This window comes from Apodemus sylvaticus, chromosome 2 (genome assembly GCF_947179515.1).
Source record: "Apodemus sylvaticus chromosome 2, mApoSyl1.1, whole genome shotgun sequence".
Taxonomy (NCBI): Eukaryota; Metazoa; Chordata; class Mammalia; order Rodentia; family Muridae; genus Apodemus; species Apodemus sylvaticus.
In genome coordinates this window covers 80,917,839-80,935,234 of record NC_067473.1, presented here as the reverse complement: position 1 = coordinate 80,935,234, position 17,396 = coordinate 80,917,839, and the positions used below count along the sequence as shown (strand labels likewise).

Below are 17,396 nucleotides of genomic sequence, written 5' to 3'. Positions count from 1 at the left end.
ATTAAAATTTATCAAACAACACTCTGCAGATGTCAATGTTCCCAAGGAGACAAGGTTACTAAACTTGAGTTGCTAAATTTGTTTTTGTCCTGTCCGTACTAAGAACATCTGGACTCTGCCTCTCTATTTAATTGTATCTTTTCATTAAAGATGAAAAAACACGTTTCTGAATAATATGAATTCTACATTTAAATGGTGAAGGATATTGACAGAAGAGGAAAACTTATTTATTTTTTATCTTTTAAATGTTTATTTATTTATTTATTTTAATTTATTTACATTTCATGTGTTATCCCCTTGCTATCCAGTTTCACCCTCTCCCAGAAAGTCCCTATCCCATTCCCCTTCCCCTGCTTCTATGAGGGTGTTTCTCCACCCAGGCATCCACTCTCACCTCCTTGCCCTCAATTCCCCTACTCTGGGGCATCTATGCACCCTTCACAGGACCAAGGACCTCTCCTCCCATTGATGCCTGACAAGGCCATCCTCTACTACATGTATAGCCAGAGCCATATGTACTCCTTGGTTGATGGCTCTGGCGGGGGTGAGGGGGTGTCTGGTTGGTTGATATTGTTGTTCTTCCTATGGAATTGCAAACCCCTTCAGCTCCTTCAGTCCTTTCTCTAAGTCCTCCATTGTGGAACCCCACACTCAGTGCAATGGCTGGCTGCAAGCATCCAGCTCTGTATTTGTAAGGCTCTAGCAGGGCCTCTCAGGAGACAGTTAATCAGGCTCCTTTCAGCAAGCCTTTCTTAATATCCACAATAGTGTCAGAGTACGGTGACTGTATTTGGGATGAATTGCCAGATGGGACAATCTCTGGATGGCCTTTACTTTGCAAAGTCTCTGCTTTGCACTTTGTCTCCATATTTGCTCCGGTGAGTATTTTGTTCCCCTTTCTTTTCTTTTTTTCTTTTTTCTTTCTTTCTTTCTTTCTTTTCTTTTTTTTTTTTTTTTGGTTTTTTGGATTTGGTTTTTTGAGACAGGATTTCTTTCTCTGTATAGCCCTGGCTGTCCTGGAACTCACTCTGTAGACCAGGCTGGCCTTGAACTCAGAAATCCACCTGCCTCTGCCTCCCAGAGTGCTGGGATTACAGGTGTGCGCCACCACCGCCCGGCTTTGTTCCCCTTTCTAAGAAGGACCAAAGCACCCACACTTTGGTCTTTCTTCTTCTTCAGCTTTGGAAAACTTATTTACTTATTTTTTGTTGCATTGTGTACTGGTTATTTTTTTTCTCAACTTGCCTCACAAAATAAAGACACTTGTTAAAATGTAACCCGGAAAGGGGAGTTGCTGCTATCAGATTGGCCTTTAGAAATGTATGTAGGGCATTTTCTTGATTGTTTATGGATGGAGAAAATTCCAGTCTACTGTGGATAAGCCCATCCCTAGGCAGGTGAGCCCAAGCTGTACAAGAAAGACAGGAGCAAGCCACATTCCCCTGTATTCTTATGGCAATCCCTGCCTCCAGGTTCCTGCCCTGGTTTCCGTAAGTGGAAAACTATAACATGTAAGCAAGCTGCTTTTGATCATCAGGGCTTTATCACAGTGACAGAGAGGTAAAATACCACACCTCAGCTTCCTTTAAATTTCAGGTTTTCCCCCCACATTTGAGGGCTACATTCATTTTGCAATGTTCAGTAGAACAACATAGAAGCAGTGCTTCATGGAAAATCCACGGTTTGATTCAGTCATGTGGGCATGAGCTTGACCCTAAATCCAGCTCTCAATCTCCTCTTTGAGTTTCCCTGGGAGTTTTGGGGTTTTTTGTTTGTTTTGGTTTTTTTTTTTTTTGCCTTAAAATCATGTAATCGCATCAGATCAAAGCAACTGATCACCTAAGGGAGGGGGGACTGAGAAATGTGTGTACCTCAGTATTCCACAGTTAGTTTTCTGGAAGGGTTCTGAAATTACAAGATAATCCAATGTCAGGAAGTAGTTCCTAGTCTCAAAGGGGTTAGTCACTCCCAGCATCTCTTGAACTAGACTGCCACTTAGCAACATCTAAAGGGTTTGCAAAGAATAATTCTGAACCTCACCTATGAATTTCAGTTCAGTATGTCTGAGACGAAATTTTATACTAAGGGTCCAGCTCATGCAGCTGTACTGAGGAGCACCCTGCGAAATCTACTCTTTCTTCCACTAGAGACACACTGTTTCCCATCGACATCTAAACAGTCAGTAAATAGTACCATGAATACCATCATTTCCAGACAAACCTATGATTATACCTTCTGTGAATTGATGCACTGCAGTAGGATGCATTTATGCAAATAACTAAGTTTCACAGTAGGTCAGCATTTGTTTATTTAATCCTCTTATTCCTTTATGATATTTAAGAAAGCTCCAATTCTGCCATAGCCAGTGAGAACACTCTAATCATAGTGGCAGAGAGTGTGATATTTCATGAAATCCCTAAATCTATACAATTATTAAAAAGAAATTTTTTATCATTGTTTCTGCTTCAACGATGTAGCTGTTGAATTTCAGAGTGAAGTGACTGGTGCTGCTACGTACCTCATGTAGTCTTTCACGGTCATCTGAAAGATTCCTTGTTCATTCAAAGAAGCTGCAATTACAAAAACATGATAGGAGTAAACATGTCTCCGGGAGAATCTTTGTGGGAGAGGATTCCTCTCCAGGAGTGTGACCTGGCACTGTATCTCTGCAGTGAATAAGACCCAGACAATGCTAAATTGTGTGAGGGTCAGTGGACATGCATTGTGGAGAGCTGGGAATTGGTATCAGCAGCAAACTTAGCCTAGGTTTCATAGAAAAGATGACATTTGTATTGTGAAGTGGAGTTATAATTTTCTGGACAAAGGTGTAGCTTTGTTAGAGATAATTAAAATGACATCTGCAGTAGGTGGGAAGCAGTGTTCTGGGGTATTCTCATGGGATAATTCAGGGTGCTCTGTCAAGATCACAGACAGAAGATGAAGGCCAAAGACTACCATCCATGGAATATTCAGCAGGAGCTGAATCATCTAGTTCTTTCTATACCATCCAGTTTATGTCCTATCCTTGATTTTCAACAGAATGCATAAAAACTTAGTCACACTTCCCTGACCTCATAGTCAACGATAGCAAAGTTAAGGAATTTACTACCTTTATTATTAATTACAGCAGCAGTGGTTTATTTTGCACTAACTGCATGAGGTACTGTGCCAAGCCTGCCATCTATACCTTTTGTTATTAATATTAATTTTTTAAAAATGTATTTATTTTATTCTATCTGCATAAGTGTTTGCCTTCATATAGGCAGAGGAGTCCAGAAAAGAATATTGGATGCCCTGGAACTAGAGGTAAGGATAGTTTTAATCTACCTCCTGGTGCTGGAATCTGAACTTGGATCATTTGCAAAATATGGAGAAAGCATCCTTAATTGCTAAGTCATTTCTTCAGCTCCTATACAATCTTCCAAGTCCTCATAATAAGTCCTTAAAATGGGGCTTGTTATTTTACACTTAAGGGAGAAGGAAAGGAGAGATCACAGTTACGTAAACTTCTCATGGCCGGTAAAATGCCACAGCTTATTTTGGTTTTCTACTGTTGTTGTTGTTTTTTTTTCTTTCCAAAACACCACACTGCCAACAGAATGTCCCGTAGTGTGTTTAAAAGCCAAAAAGACAGATTTACATTTATGTACCAGGATATGAAAATCCATTGTTTTAAGCAAAACATTGTATGTGATAAAGATGGTGTGGAGGGTCCAGTTGCCTGGTAGAAGCAAGATGGGTGGGGTTGGGGAAAAATATCTGTTGGACATCATAAGGGACACTTAGAAGTCACTGCAGTACTGTGTCACAAAATGTGCCACACTGTCTCACACTGTGTCACAAAATGACGTATCAATAACACCTACAAAAGGAAATATTCAGATCATGGGCAAATTTATCATAATGTCCACCAGACTTCTCACTTCTGGCTGTCCTGGTATCGCATGTGACCTGTATGAGTGTCAGTGATGCCACTTGTACTGTGAAAAAAAAAAGCTTGCCTCTACCACAAAGAAAGAACAGGGGAAGGTTTAAATGGAAAATCCTGACAGAAGGAAGCATAAGGAAGACCATTGCATGTGACTAAAGGCTTTTTAGTCTGGAGCCAGGATTACTGTCTAGGTAGTGAGTCACTGAATGACTTAAAGGTTCCTAGGAACTCAACTATGGATTTCAACTTTGGAGCGTAAAGGTAAGAAGACTCATACGTTACTGTTACTTTTCCTATTGCTGTTGTAAGATGGGGTCTCCCTATGAACTCCAAGCTGGACTTGCAGTCAAACTTTCCCTATCTCATGCTCTCCAGGGCTGAGAGTCCAGGTGCATAGCCTCATATCTTAAAGAGGGTTTTAAAGGTCCAGCTATCCTGCAACATGATCTAGAGAAATAAAGACTGCAAGTATATAAATACCATGTGGGTAAGTAGATTATTTTGGTCTTTGTTTCTTTGTTTATGTATTTGTTTGATACAGGGTCTCATTATGTAGCTCTGGGTATCCTGGAACTTATTATGTAAACAGAGATGGCCTTAAATGCACAGAAACCCATCCATCCATCCCTCCCAAGACCTAGGATTAAAGGTATATGCTACCATGCACAGCTTAAATAGAGGATTTTAAGCAAGCCAAACTTGTACAATTACACTTTAAAGATTTGGTGAAAGTAAAATACATAAAATGTATTTAGCAAAGCAAGTGGAACCCTCACAGGAATAAAGCAGGTGTAGAAACATAATCCATTTGAAAGGATATGACCCAGCCTGGAGCTCTTGAACAATACTCCCAACCTAGTGCCATTGCAGTCATGACTAATCAATCACATCAATGTTTCACTGAGCCTAGATAGGCTTTCTAAATCTACACGTTACAGATTTTCACATGAAGTGGACATTTGTCATAATGTTAACAAGTAGCTATTTAAGGAGACATTAATTCAAGGTAAATATCAATAACTTGACTAAAATCATTGCTACTTCCCAGAATATTCTAGGGAATGAGATGCTGCATTTAGACACCGGTATAAGCTGGAGTTCATAAACAAAATCTGCTCAGTACTGACCCCTCACCTGCATAAGCATTATTAATCCATAGCAGCACTCTTGCTTTCTAAAATCAATTCAGTCTCGGAGTATCTCAAGATTACAAAATCGCAGACAATTGAGTGAAGTTGTCACAGGAAAGAAATCTGATTTACCACCTTATTAATCACGTCATAAAAGCAAGTGTAGTACAAATTGTAGGCAATTACATGAAGACAATGTCATGATGAATTAAGTAGCAAGTTGCCAAATGGAAGGTAAAATAAATTCTGTTTAACATTTTGAGCAAACTTCCCTCTTTCCTTCCCTCTTTCTATGAGGACAGCCTCTATTATTCCTTTGTAATCTATAGAGTGAGCACCATTGGGCTAGCTCATCAGGAGAATTCTGATATTTTGGGTTTGTTTTGTTGTTGTTGTTTGTTTGTTATCCTTCTATACAGCTCTCCCCATGGAAGAACTCTGTGGTTCTGGGAAATTTGGCTATGTGCTTTGCCACACAAGTGGCTTCTCTTGAGCTGCATTGACCTCTTCTACTTATCTGCTAAGAGTGGGTGTCTTAGAAAATGTAAATGACTGTGTCCAGGCAGGGCTCTGGCACTGTGGTCACAGTGAATTGCTCAAATTGTCAGAAACTGATCCATTTTTTGATATTGACAAGAAGAGTTAACTCAGCCTTCCAACATTTTACAAAACCATAGTCCTGAGGAAAATCCAGTCACCCAGAAAACTCTAGTTACTTTGACTCTGGATTCTCGTGCCCTAGAATTCTTCATGAGATTTCAGTGGCTACACAGACCTAGTAGCCACAAACAACAGAACACATCCCTCTGCATGACACTGTAGTGAGGACCAAGCTGGAAGGGCAGCATCCAGGAAAAAACAAGTTCCTGAAAGTTAGCACATGTCCTCTGGAATGTGATGGGGCCAGGCTTGCTCATAGCGGGGATTGCAGATACATGAGGAAAACTTACACCCTCAGCACCAGTTAGGGGAAGAGCTTTCTGGTCATGCAAGGACATCCTGCGAGGCACCATCACCAGTTAGGAGACAGTTGCCCCCTTACCTCAATTTCATCATCATGGCTGCACATGTGCATCTATTGAGTGCTTTCCTAGACTCCTGATACTTTTCTCAATGGTTCTGGAAATGACACAACAATCTGGCTCAGTCAGTGCATGCAGACACACAGTCCTCTGTGCTGCCAAGCTGAGAGTCTGAAGAAAAGTTACCATAGGGCACCTGATAAGACTTGTAAAAGTAGGCCTAATTTAAAAAAAATGTTAAAAAGTTATTACAATTATTGGACTACTCACTGATTTCTAGTCCACATTCTCTACCGCCCTTAATCCTGGGAGACCAATTTCTGGTTTCATGGTGCTTCTGCAAAGATGCTTGAATCTGCAGAAGTAGCAGCTGGCCTTCCAGCACGTGGACACACCTGTAGACATTTATCTTGCATAGAGCACCGTGAAACTATTTCTTGGTTTTTGTTGCTGTTATTTTCTGATTTGTAAGATAAACTTCCTGGATGCCAAGGTAGGGCCTGTCAAGGTCAAGGCTTCTCTGGTACCAAGATGAGCCTGAAGGAGAGGCACAAGCTGGTGGCTCATGGTGTGCCAGTTCCCACAGGGATTGGAACTCCAAGACTTTCCCTAAAACTTGGAAGTTGCTACAGTGCTAGCCCAGGTGTCTTTGGGGTAGCAATCTGTTGACGGCAGCCTACACTCCAATTTTCTAGTCTCTGTGCTGCCTGCCTCATTAGTGATTATCTGCCCAGCTTCTTGAAGCATTTACTACCTCAAATGAGAACAAGAATCTGAAGCATGGGGAACACCACAGCAGGAAGGAAACCTTCCCCTATTACCCCAGATGTCCTGAAACTTCTATAGGCATCAGGCTTAGTGTTGTATGGGCAATAGGTGGAACATACCTGCATCTATGATCCTATACCACACCCTGGTAGCAGGGCAGTTTCAATGCTACCCTCCATCTTGTTTGGCTTTCATGCTTTTGCTACCATTTTCCCCCCTCTAAGGACACCTCCTTTGATTTTTAACACTGGCTGAAAGCATTTGGAGAAGGTGAAACAAAGGTCAGCAAATTCCTGCTAGCCACAGTTCCAATTAAAGTAAGAACAAAAGTTCCCGCTCTGTTGATTTCATTCTCTTCTGTGGTTAAAATTCCAATTCTGCTTCCTTCTAGATATAATCTCTAGCCATCCGCCCTACTGTTAGGTGGACTTGTGCCATCTGAAGCAGCAGATACCGCACTTAACCCTGCACAATGTATTACTGAAGAAGATGCAGTCAGATCTGCAGAAGGCACTAATTAGCACCTTTGTTGGCTTAGAAAGCATTTTTTATTTTGGTTTTCCTAAGCATTTCTGACTGATTCATGGAAGACATTTGGTTCTTTGGAATATCGTCCAATAGACTAATCAAATTACAGTTCTGCAATGCTCTAAAATAATAGCATTCTGTAGCTTTTTGCAAATTTAACTCCTGCCTGACCAGGACACTTTGTAGAGATAATCCACAGTGCATCTTCTTGGTATAGATAATTATTAGCCCATACTCTTACCCCAAACAGACCCTTACATGATGGCTAACACTTGCATTTAAAATCTTAAAGCTATTTGGAATGATTTTCTCATTTCCTTGCCCTATGTCCATTTATTTCTTTTCCTCCCATTTCAAACTTAACACCAGTGAAAGCCCTTGCCATTGTTAGCCTGAGTTTGTAATAGCTTCTGCTCAAGATGTTACTGCCACACCCATAGCCAGGAGCATCTGTTTCCTTGTTGTAGTAAGGTCATAGGCCACTCCAGTAGAGAGGCTCTTCAAAAATTGTTCAGGACTCTCTTTTAAGCAAAGACATGACTTTGAGATCTTACTGATCTCAGACCTCAGTTACAACTACCCATTTGAAAGGAGACCTTAGATGACATTCCTATGCCAAGCCCATCCTGAGACTGTATGTGTTTCCTCCTTTCTGGAATTTCAGAAATCTATCATCTGAGTATGTCTTATTTAAAACAAAAATTTCTGTCTCTCTCACTGCACAAAACATTTCCTCAAAATGATCTCCTTCCATATGTGTTCCCGCATACATTTAGCTTTCTTTCATCTCTTTGTCTTGCTCAAATTCATTACTTTCATCACATTGAATGTTCTTGCTTTGCCTCATTATTTTCTTAATTTTTCATTGACTAGGTTTAGTCTTCTGAGAAAACTTCTGAACCTAATAGCACCATCCTTGTATTTTATCATGATTCCTTTTTAACTAGTTTTAGGCCACTGGATTTACGGATGATCTGTACCCTGATTAGGATTTCCATTTTGTCTAACAATTGGAAGCAATATCAACCAAGGGCTGCCTGGTAGGACCCAGGATGGATCTAACATTTTTTTTTAAAAGAAACAGTGCAGCTCCATGCAGAAGCTAGGAGGAATCTCTCAGAGGATATGCAACTTTGGAAGGCCTCAGAGAATGGCAAGAGGCCATCTGAATAAAATTTCAACTTAGGAGACATTAGATGAGGAAAAGTTAAGAAGCAGGAAGAACTGAGACTACAGGGTCTCATCATATAGCCTATGCTACAATCAAATTGCCATGATCTAGAAAGAGTGGAATTCTTGAGAGTAATAGTCTCCACATGTCTGCATCTTTCCAGAGCAGGATGTCTTCAGCTTCCACTCGTAAATCATCTCATATGTGTGGTGTGGTGTGGTGGCTTCAAAATGAATAGCCCACAAAGTCTCATATATTTAAATACTTAGTCAACAAGGAGTACTACTTGAAAAGATTATAAGGATAAGGTGGTGTGGCCTAGTTGGAAGAAATGTGTCACTGGTCAGGGAGGGGGGCAAGCTTTGAGATTTCAAAAACTCTTGTCAGGGTCCCTCTCCCTTTCCTTTTCCCTTTCCCTTTCCCTTTCCCTTTCCCTTTCCCTTCCCTCTCCCTCTCCCTCTCCCTCTCCCTCTCCCTCTCCCTCTCTCCCCCTCTCTCCCTCTCTCCTCTCCCTCTCTCTCTCTTCCTCTCCCTCTTTCTCCCCCTCTCCCCCTCCCTCCCTCCAGATCCGAATATCAGAATGTATAACTCTCAGCTACTTCTCTAGCACGATACCTACCTGTCTGCTACGTTCCCACCATGGTGATAATGGACTAACCTCTGAAATTCTATGCAAGCCCCAATTAAATGTTCTCTTTCATAAGAGTTGCCTTGGTCATGATGTCTCTTCACAGCAATAGAACAATTGCTAAGACTCTTAGTACATAAAATAGGTATATAGCCAAATATTTACCCATAATAAAGGAAGTTTATTTTAAAATATTTTTTCCATATACACAATGTAGTTCTATCATTTTAAAAGTGAAATATGCCAGGTAGTGTCTGATCTTTACATTACAGTGACTACATACTTTCACAGTAGTGCCATTCAATCTGTCCTCAGGAGTTGGCAAGGCATTTGCAACAAACTTGTTTCAAAGACTTAAGTCAAAGAATAAGTTGGTCTGGGAAGATAGACATGGTCCTTGGCACTATCTCCTCAAAGAGGCTTTGGGTGTCTGGCCATGGGTAGATCCGTGGTGCTCCACCAAGTCCATATGGTCAAGCTCGCAGTAAGAGGCCAATAAAAATCACTGTCTGGACTCGGCAGTTTTTAATTTTTAGTTTTTAGTTGCTTATAAGTCACTATCTACTATTAGACAATGTTCTGGGGTAACTTAAAGGGGGTCAGAGAGATTTTTGTTGCAATGCCTTAATATTTGTTATCAAACATGGCTGAAGGTGAAAGAGCATTATTCATAATGTCTATGTTAGTTGGAAAATATGTGGGAAGGGCAGCTGCAAGTCTCCTGCAATTATTAAAATTAACATGGAAACAAAGGACAAGGGAAAGTATCCAGTATACTTAGTATGAGAAGTTTCTGTATGTGTTAAGCCACTGTCTCTGGCGTCAGCAGGAAGATAATATGATATCACTTTATACCCTCTCCAGATTTTCTGAGTTTTAACCTTATCATCTCTCAGTAGTAACTCCTTTTATTCCCTCGCTTCAACTTATTCCCAGTGTGACTCGAGAATTCCATAAGCTCTGTGCATCTTTTATGCTTCCGTGCAGTCTCACGGAAGGCTGCAAGTCCAGCTTCCTGCCTACTAGTAACTATCTGTGACCAAAAGTCATGGTACTGGACATTCAAATTCTTCGACTGCGACAGAAGAATGTGAACCAACCATGTTCCCACATGGATCACTGAGTTCAAAATATGACCAATGAGAAAGGCCTTGGAGGACAAAAGCCCAGCTAGCTCGTAGGAGCTACTGTTAAAAGCCTTGCTGAAGCCCAAGGAGCTGCTAAGTAGAAGCTGTGCCCTCTGACCTCGGAGCCACACAGAGACCCTGCTCCTCTCCTGCTTGTGTCTTGGCTCTGATGAAGCCAGACCATGAGTTATATTTTCCAGGAAGTGCAGTGTTTACTACAGTGTAACTAAAAGAAGGAGGAATGCTGGTCTCCCAGCATGACATAAGCAAGAGTCGAAGACAGAGATATGTGATAAAATATACTTGTGTTTTTGTCTCTTCCTTGAGCGTGAATTAATATGAATAGAAAGGCCATCATATTCAATTTATTGAAAACATGCTCTAAAATTTTGACATCATAGAGGCCTTATGTTAAAAATATTGCAATTTAAATAAAATATAGTTAAACTGCCTTCTAAAACTTCATGTTTCTATCCATAGATTAGTGCTTTCTTTATCTGCCATCAGAGAAGTGTCTCATTATAGACTACAGCAGTTAAAGTAGTGTGGAGAGTAAAGGATGGCTGAGTGTTTATCCCAAAATAGGTCACAAATAATGTTCTCTCTCTCTCTGTTTCTGTCTCTCTGTCTCTGTCTCTCTGTCTCTGTGTCCCCCCCTCTCTCGGTCTGTCTGTCTCTCTCTCTCAGAGTCTAGGTCTTATTTAGGAAGGAGAATAGGAGAATGGAAGGGCCAGAGTATGGGAAGGTATGTAGTAAAAAGACTTCTCTTGGAATAATATGGCCTTGTATTCAGTGAACCCACTGCAAGTATAGAAACTTGCATAAGAGTGGGTATGTTCATCTCTCCCTGAGTGATTATTGACAGCTAATGGTCAGCATGGAAGGGTATCACTTTATTTAGCCATGTAGCTACTGATTGGTTGGATATGATCCAGGAAAATTTTTTTACCCATGTTCACATGAGCAAACCTAATTAAACTCAGTAGAGCATAAAAATAGGAAGGGCTTCCTGGGAAGAAGGGGAGGATGGCGAAAGGAGAGACTGAAGATGACAGGAGGTAGTAATGAGGGATGAATAAAACTCATTCTGAACACGAGGACACTCTGAAAGAACACTGAAATAAATCTGAAATGGAGAACAACTGAGTGTAGGAGGGAATTTCAATGAAATTTTTAGTTTAAACTTTTAAAAAGTTAAAAGCTTTAAAAAGTAAAATGTCCCAATTTAAGAGGATTGACAAGCAATAGTCACTCTTAATTGAAGATGGTGGTAGAGGATATAAGATAAGAACAGCAAGGTAATTTAAGACTAGTAATTGTCTCTGTAATCATTACATTCCTAGTTTATGTCATATTTAGAGTTATTCTTTAGTCATTTAATCAGTTCTAGAACATTATTTTAACACATATGACCAAGGTGTCATGGAGTTGATGCCGATTTTCATTTTTACCCACAAGATTTCATCTAATCCATCTGAGAGGTATTTAAAAAATAGGCACATTTTATAGTGGAGGAATCTCAGATCCCATGAAGTCTGGCATTTTCATTTAATAAAGATGAAATCCATGAGACCTGTACTCATTATTTTAATAATGTTATTATCAAACCCCAGGGAAGCAGTATGATACACTTTCTACCTCAGAAATATTTGTGCTCTTTGTTTTAGGATTTAGTCATTTGTTCATCTCTAGGATAAACATATCATTAGAGAAAAGATAGAAATATTATGTTCAATAGCAAAAAAAAAGAATAAAAAGAGAGAAAATAAGGTTAGAAACAAAACTATAATATATTATGAATAACTAACCAATTTTGTTTACATAATTACATCCTTATAAATGTCTACATAGGCCCTGAGAGTTCCCTGCTACAGTCTGAATGTTTGATGGTCGCAAGAACCCTGGTTTCAGCCCATCACCCAGTGCTGGGGACATGGCTGCACTTTCTAAGTCCTAGTCTTATAAAATCAAGAGAGAAGATGGACTTATTTCTGAGAGCCTCTTCTGAGTCTCACTTGAGGAAGTTCTATTAGATGTGTATGCCTTTCACATACACATCTACTCAGCTCCACACAGCACAGCTTCGATGGGTTTTCTTGCCTTACCAGGATGGTTGATGGCTTGCTGGAAGTTATCATTTACAGAGACACTATAAAAGAAGCAAAGCACTGTGAGCCCAACAAGTATGTAAAGAGATTGGCAAGTTGCTTTTGTAATTAAACTGATGAACAACAACAAAATTCAGGGCTGTTGAATCCAAATATTTCACCTTTGCACTTTTACACTGACATACAGTTTTGAAGTAATGTAGCAATCCTCAAATACTCGGTTAATATGTAAACCCATACTTCTCCCACCCTGCAAACCCATGGCTGAGAGCCTGTTCCAGGGAGGGCTAACCAACATTATTTTCATGGAACTTTGCAAGAGAAATGTATAAAGCATACAGACATGCAAAAATAAAATAATAAAATAAGACACCACTTACAAGAATCCAGAGTCCAGCCACTGCTGGATACTTTCCTGTTTGGAATTTTCTACAAAGAAAATGAATTAGTTCTGTTAGTCAAAGCACAATCAGCTACAATGATCCACTCTATCATCTGCCACACTCCGCAGCTCTGTTTCCTACCTAGTTAGTCACATGTTCGTGTAAGCATATTCATTTTCCCCCTGGAGGCACAACCTCCTGTTTTCCATAATCAGCCTCTTCCAAGAATGGATGTAAACTTGCCAAAAGACTATAACTTAAGAAAAAAAGGAACAAAACATAAAGGACTAGAAAAATGAGTCAATGGAGGTGAGAGGTGGATGTAAAATTGCCTAGCGTGACTACAATGAATAGAGAAGTGTATGAGACTTTTGTTTCTCTCTTGTTGGCCCTAAATCACCACGGAACCTCTCCTTATTAAATCCCAACATTTACCTAAGGCAGCTAGCCAGCAATGTTTATTTGCAAGATGTTCTCTGCCAGGTTAGAAACCAGATTTGCATTCATTCCAGGGACAAATTGCCATAGAGTCCCAGGATCTCCAAAGGCAACCTGTGTTAAAAAGGCTCCAGCCTTTTAAGGTGGATCTTTAGCACTGGCTAAAAAAAATTAAAAAAAAAAAAAAGAAAATGGAAAAAGAAAGGAGATGAGCAGAACCGGTTCTGAGAGACATTTGCTCTAGTTCTTGTTAGCTACTACCTCATACCCTGGGCTCAGTCTGACTTTATCTGTAAAATACTTGAATAATTCTCACATAGATTATCGGGTAAAGCAAAGCAGCCAGTAAACCTGGGAGATGCCGAGTGGTCTTCATTTGTGGTACCATGCATACATAAAATGGGAATGTTTTCTCCTTTATTACTTTTTCATGTTAGTGAAATGATAACCAGTACCTCATGCAAGATGCCCAAGACATTTTAAATAGAATGGTGTTCTGAAAGAAGGCTCATGGGGAGCTGGGGGGATGGCATGCGGTTCAAGTGCTTGTTGTTATACTAACATAAGGAACTGCATTTGCATCCCCAGCACCCACTGGAGAGCAGGGCATGGTTGAACTAGTAGAACCCAGATCCCTTGGTCTCCCTGGCAGCCCGTCTAGCTCACTTGCCCTGCTCCAGGTTCAGTGAGATGACGTCTCTGTCTCTCTCATACACATGTACACAAAGAAGAGAAAGAAGAAAATAAAATCAAAGAGAAGAGGCAAAGGAGGCAGAGGAAAAGAGGTTGGGGAAGAAGAGAAGGAAGAGACAGAACAGGAGAAAGAGGAAAAGGAAGAAACTGGGAGAAGGATACAGAGGAGAAGAAAAAAGAGGAAGAGAAGGAGGAGGTATTGGAGGAGGAAGGAGAAGCCTTCTGGCTTGGGCCTGGATGTGTCTTCAGAGTCTTGGGTTTTTAGGATGAGGGTATTGAAATGGAACAGAAGCAGTGCTTATTGATTATCTGGTCTATTTGTGCTGAAGTCATGTATGTCTATTTTATAGAATTGCCTGAAATCACTCCTGGAACACTTGTTTCTTTAATACCAAGTTCAAGTCCTTAGAAGTCACTTGTTTCCAAGCAAAAGCCTCAGAGCCCTAATTGCACACAGCAGAGCACTTCCTAGACCCCTAGAAAGACCCTTACCTTGCACATACATAGTGACCATTGGGTTTTCTTCCTCAGAGTCGGGAAGCAGATGCCCATCCAGAGGCGCCCATGCCCTCTTGGTATGTCTTAGGATCTCTCTCTTGCTCTTCTCCAGGCCTGCTCTGGGGGTGTCAGATCCTTGTAATTTCTCCATTATCATGAAGGTGATTCCACAACCTTACTGAAACCACACAGGAAGACAAATCAGGCACAAAGAGTTCAGAACTGAGGTTTGGCCCAATGACAGGAAGGATTCTTAGAAGCAACTGAGCCATTAAAGTCACTGTCCCACTGAGACAGGCTCCGCTACTCAAGCAGCCTCCCTGCTGATGTTGGCAAAAGAGTTTCCTTACTATGGTCAGACAGACCAAGGGTGTAAGCTTACATTGCCAGACACAAGGCCACATCTACACGGATAAATTCAGTGGTGTGTTCTGAGATGTGGATAGAGGACAGAGAAATTGAATTTTGACAAGATTCTTACTTTTTTCATGCTAATATTAACTTTGAGCACATAACAGGTGTTTAAAAATCATGTAAAAATTAACACACCAAAGGTTCAGGTCCAAAAGCACTCTTTTTGCTTAAATTATCTTCATAAAATGTTTCCATCACCAGTATTTGGTCTTTAAATTTATAGACATGGCTGAAATGCCAGCCAGGCTTCAGCAACAGTCCTAGCATCCTGGTATTGATGCACAATCACAAGTCATGTGGCACATGAGCTGTCATTTGCAATGTGTGTCTGAGAAAGGCAAAACATTCTGAATGGCTGCAAACATCTGATCATTCTCTCTTAAGTTCATGCATTCACCTCAGATGAAATTGTCAGTAACACTACCCTTACATGCTTTATACCCTTTTATATTAAAATGGTGCCATTCATGTAAATTTAGAACTAATCCTTAAAATAACTATTAATTTTACATTCTAAATGCAAAAACCAAGAAGTTTCAAACAGTTAAACGTAAGGCCCAAAAGGTGGACATTTTATTCAAGAATGTTAATTTTTGAGAATCCACTTTAGCAAATTAAAAAAAAAATGAGCGTTAGTCAAGGCACAAGTAATAGAGATCAGATTGTATTTCATACTCAGTGGAATTGTATGCTAGAATTCATAACACTAGAAAAATCAACGTCTATGATCTGTATTAAAAGTATAGTTATTTAATTTAGCATAGGGTTTTGACTCTCAGATTTAAGGAAAAGGTTGTGTTGTGGGTGTGAGTAAAAATCAGAAGACAGCTTTGACAAGGCAAAATTTCACAAGAAGCAAAATTCCAAAACTCTGCTCAAGGATATCCTGAGTCGTGACACTCATTAGAGAATCAGAAAGCTTTAACAACAGAATAGTATGTCACAGAACAGCAAGGTTCCTCAAATTATATGATCCCTTTCTTGGTCTCAGCTGGAGATTTTGCTCAGAGGGGCAGGAGTTACCAAGCAGCTGACTGTGTTCTGAGCCAGAATGTCACATGCCAATCAAGACACTGCTTTGTGCAAATCACTGGAAGAATTGTTTCATTTTAGATAGAAATATCATTTTAGTTTTGCCTCCACTCTATTACAGTCAATTCTACCTCAGCCTCCAGATTTGCTCAACTGTTGAAGACTGGTTCTCTACCAGATTGCTTGTACTGACTACAGAGTATAAAAATGTATTCCCCCAAAGTGGAAATAAAGGAAGTCTCTTCTTCACTTTGCCTCAGTGGACACCTTTCGGTTAGTAAACAAGACTGCTTCCGGAGATAAGTCCCTGCTGCTTGAATGGCCATCTTTGACATCTATTCACTGGGCGCTCAATGAAAAGTTTCCTGGGAAAGGAAACTTTAGTTTAGAAAAGGACATAAACTAACTGAATGATAGCCTGGAATTGTCCCATGGCAGTCAGGCAGAAGTTGTGCTGCATGAGCGAGCCCTATTGCCTCCTTTGTTCCCAGGACCATTTGAAACCCAATGCTGGCCAGTTTTACTTGACCCTAGGAGAAAGCTTACATCTGGATTATGTTGTCACCAAATCCTGAAACATGCAGGCCTTTCTTTCCCACATCTTTCTGTTTGTGTATATGTGTATATATAAAAAAAACCCATGAATATGGATAGTTGTTTATATCATGTTTAATTTTAAAGACGCAAAGCTATATGTACCAAATCTTCACTTTATACCAAATCTTCACTTTATACAATGAGCTAATGGGTTGAAAAAGAAAACACAAAACATTTCCAAATTCTCAGAGTGGTGAAAACAATCAAAAGAAGAAAACAACTGGTTCCACACAACGCAACGATTCTGTTTTGAGTTTTCTTTAGTTTGAGCAATATCAACCCAACTGTCCCTATCTCTTAATTCCATAGCAGAGTCAGCAAATGTAAAATTCTAACACAGTGATGATCATTACACTGCCAAAAGTGTGGTATGGTACATCAGGCCCCAGCGCAGTTCATGCACCAGGCCAAATGGTCCTGGGAAAGGAAACTCCAGGTGGTTTGGGCAGCACTTTTGTTGGTTACTTTGTTTTATGTTTAGTTTTTCTTCTGTATTCATTTCTTTATTTTTCAAGTAGGCAGAAGCCATGGAGAAGCTATAAAGTTCAGAGGTCTATTCTCTCCTTCCACCATTTGAGGTCTGAGGAGTGAATTCAGGTCATCAGGTTTGGTGGCAGGTTGTCTTTACCCACTGAGCCACCCATTTCAGCCAACTCCATCCTTGGTTCTTATGTGGTTAAAACAGCAAATCTGACAGGTCAAGATGCCCTGACTCTCTTCTCAGATCTGTTGCATTCTGAAATTCGAAGGAATTCACCGACTTATTTTCTACTGCATTCTATCACTCTCGGAATATTTGTAAATTAACAAATTCATTTGGAAGACTTAAGAAGTCTATTCAAGGCGGCGGCGGCAGCGGCAGCAGTGGCTGCTCCAGCTGAAGGGCCATCAGCAGTGGAACCAAGGCGTCACAGGGACCAGTTAGGCC

At 40.3% G+C, this 17,396-nt stretch overlaps 1 protein-coding gene across 1 annotated transcript in view; it reads right to left on the bottom strand.

Moving 5' to 3' along the window:
* Positions 1-14,582, bottom strand: part of Itprid1 (ITPR interacting domain containing 1) — a 116,238-nt gene extending 101,656 nt beyond the window's left edge. Inside the window, exons 1-4 of the mRNA XM_052172548.1 lie at positions 14,420-14,582; positions 12,794-12,842; positions 12,411-12,454; positions 2,519-2,570 (exon numbers count right to left, since the gene is read on the bottom strand). Coding sequence (XP_052028508.1) covers positions 2,519-2,570; positions 12,411-12,454; positions 12,794-12,842; positions 14,420-14,582 — 308 coding nt within the window. The remainder of the gene's footprint in view (positions 1-2,518; positions 2,571-12,410; positions 12,455-12,793; positions 12,843-14,419) is intronic.
* Positions 14,583-17,396: the final 2,814 nt, after the last annotated feature.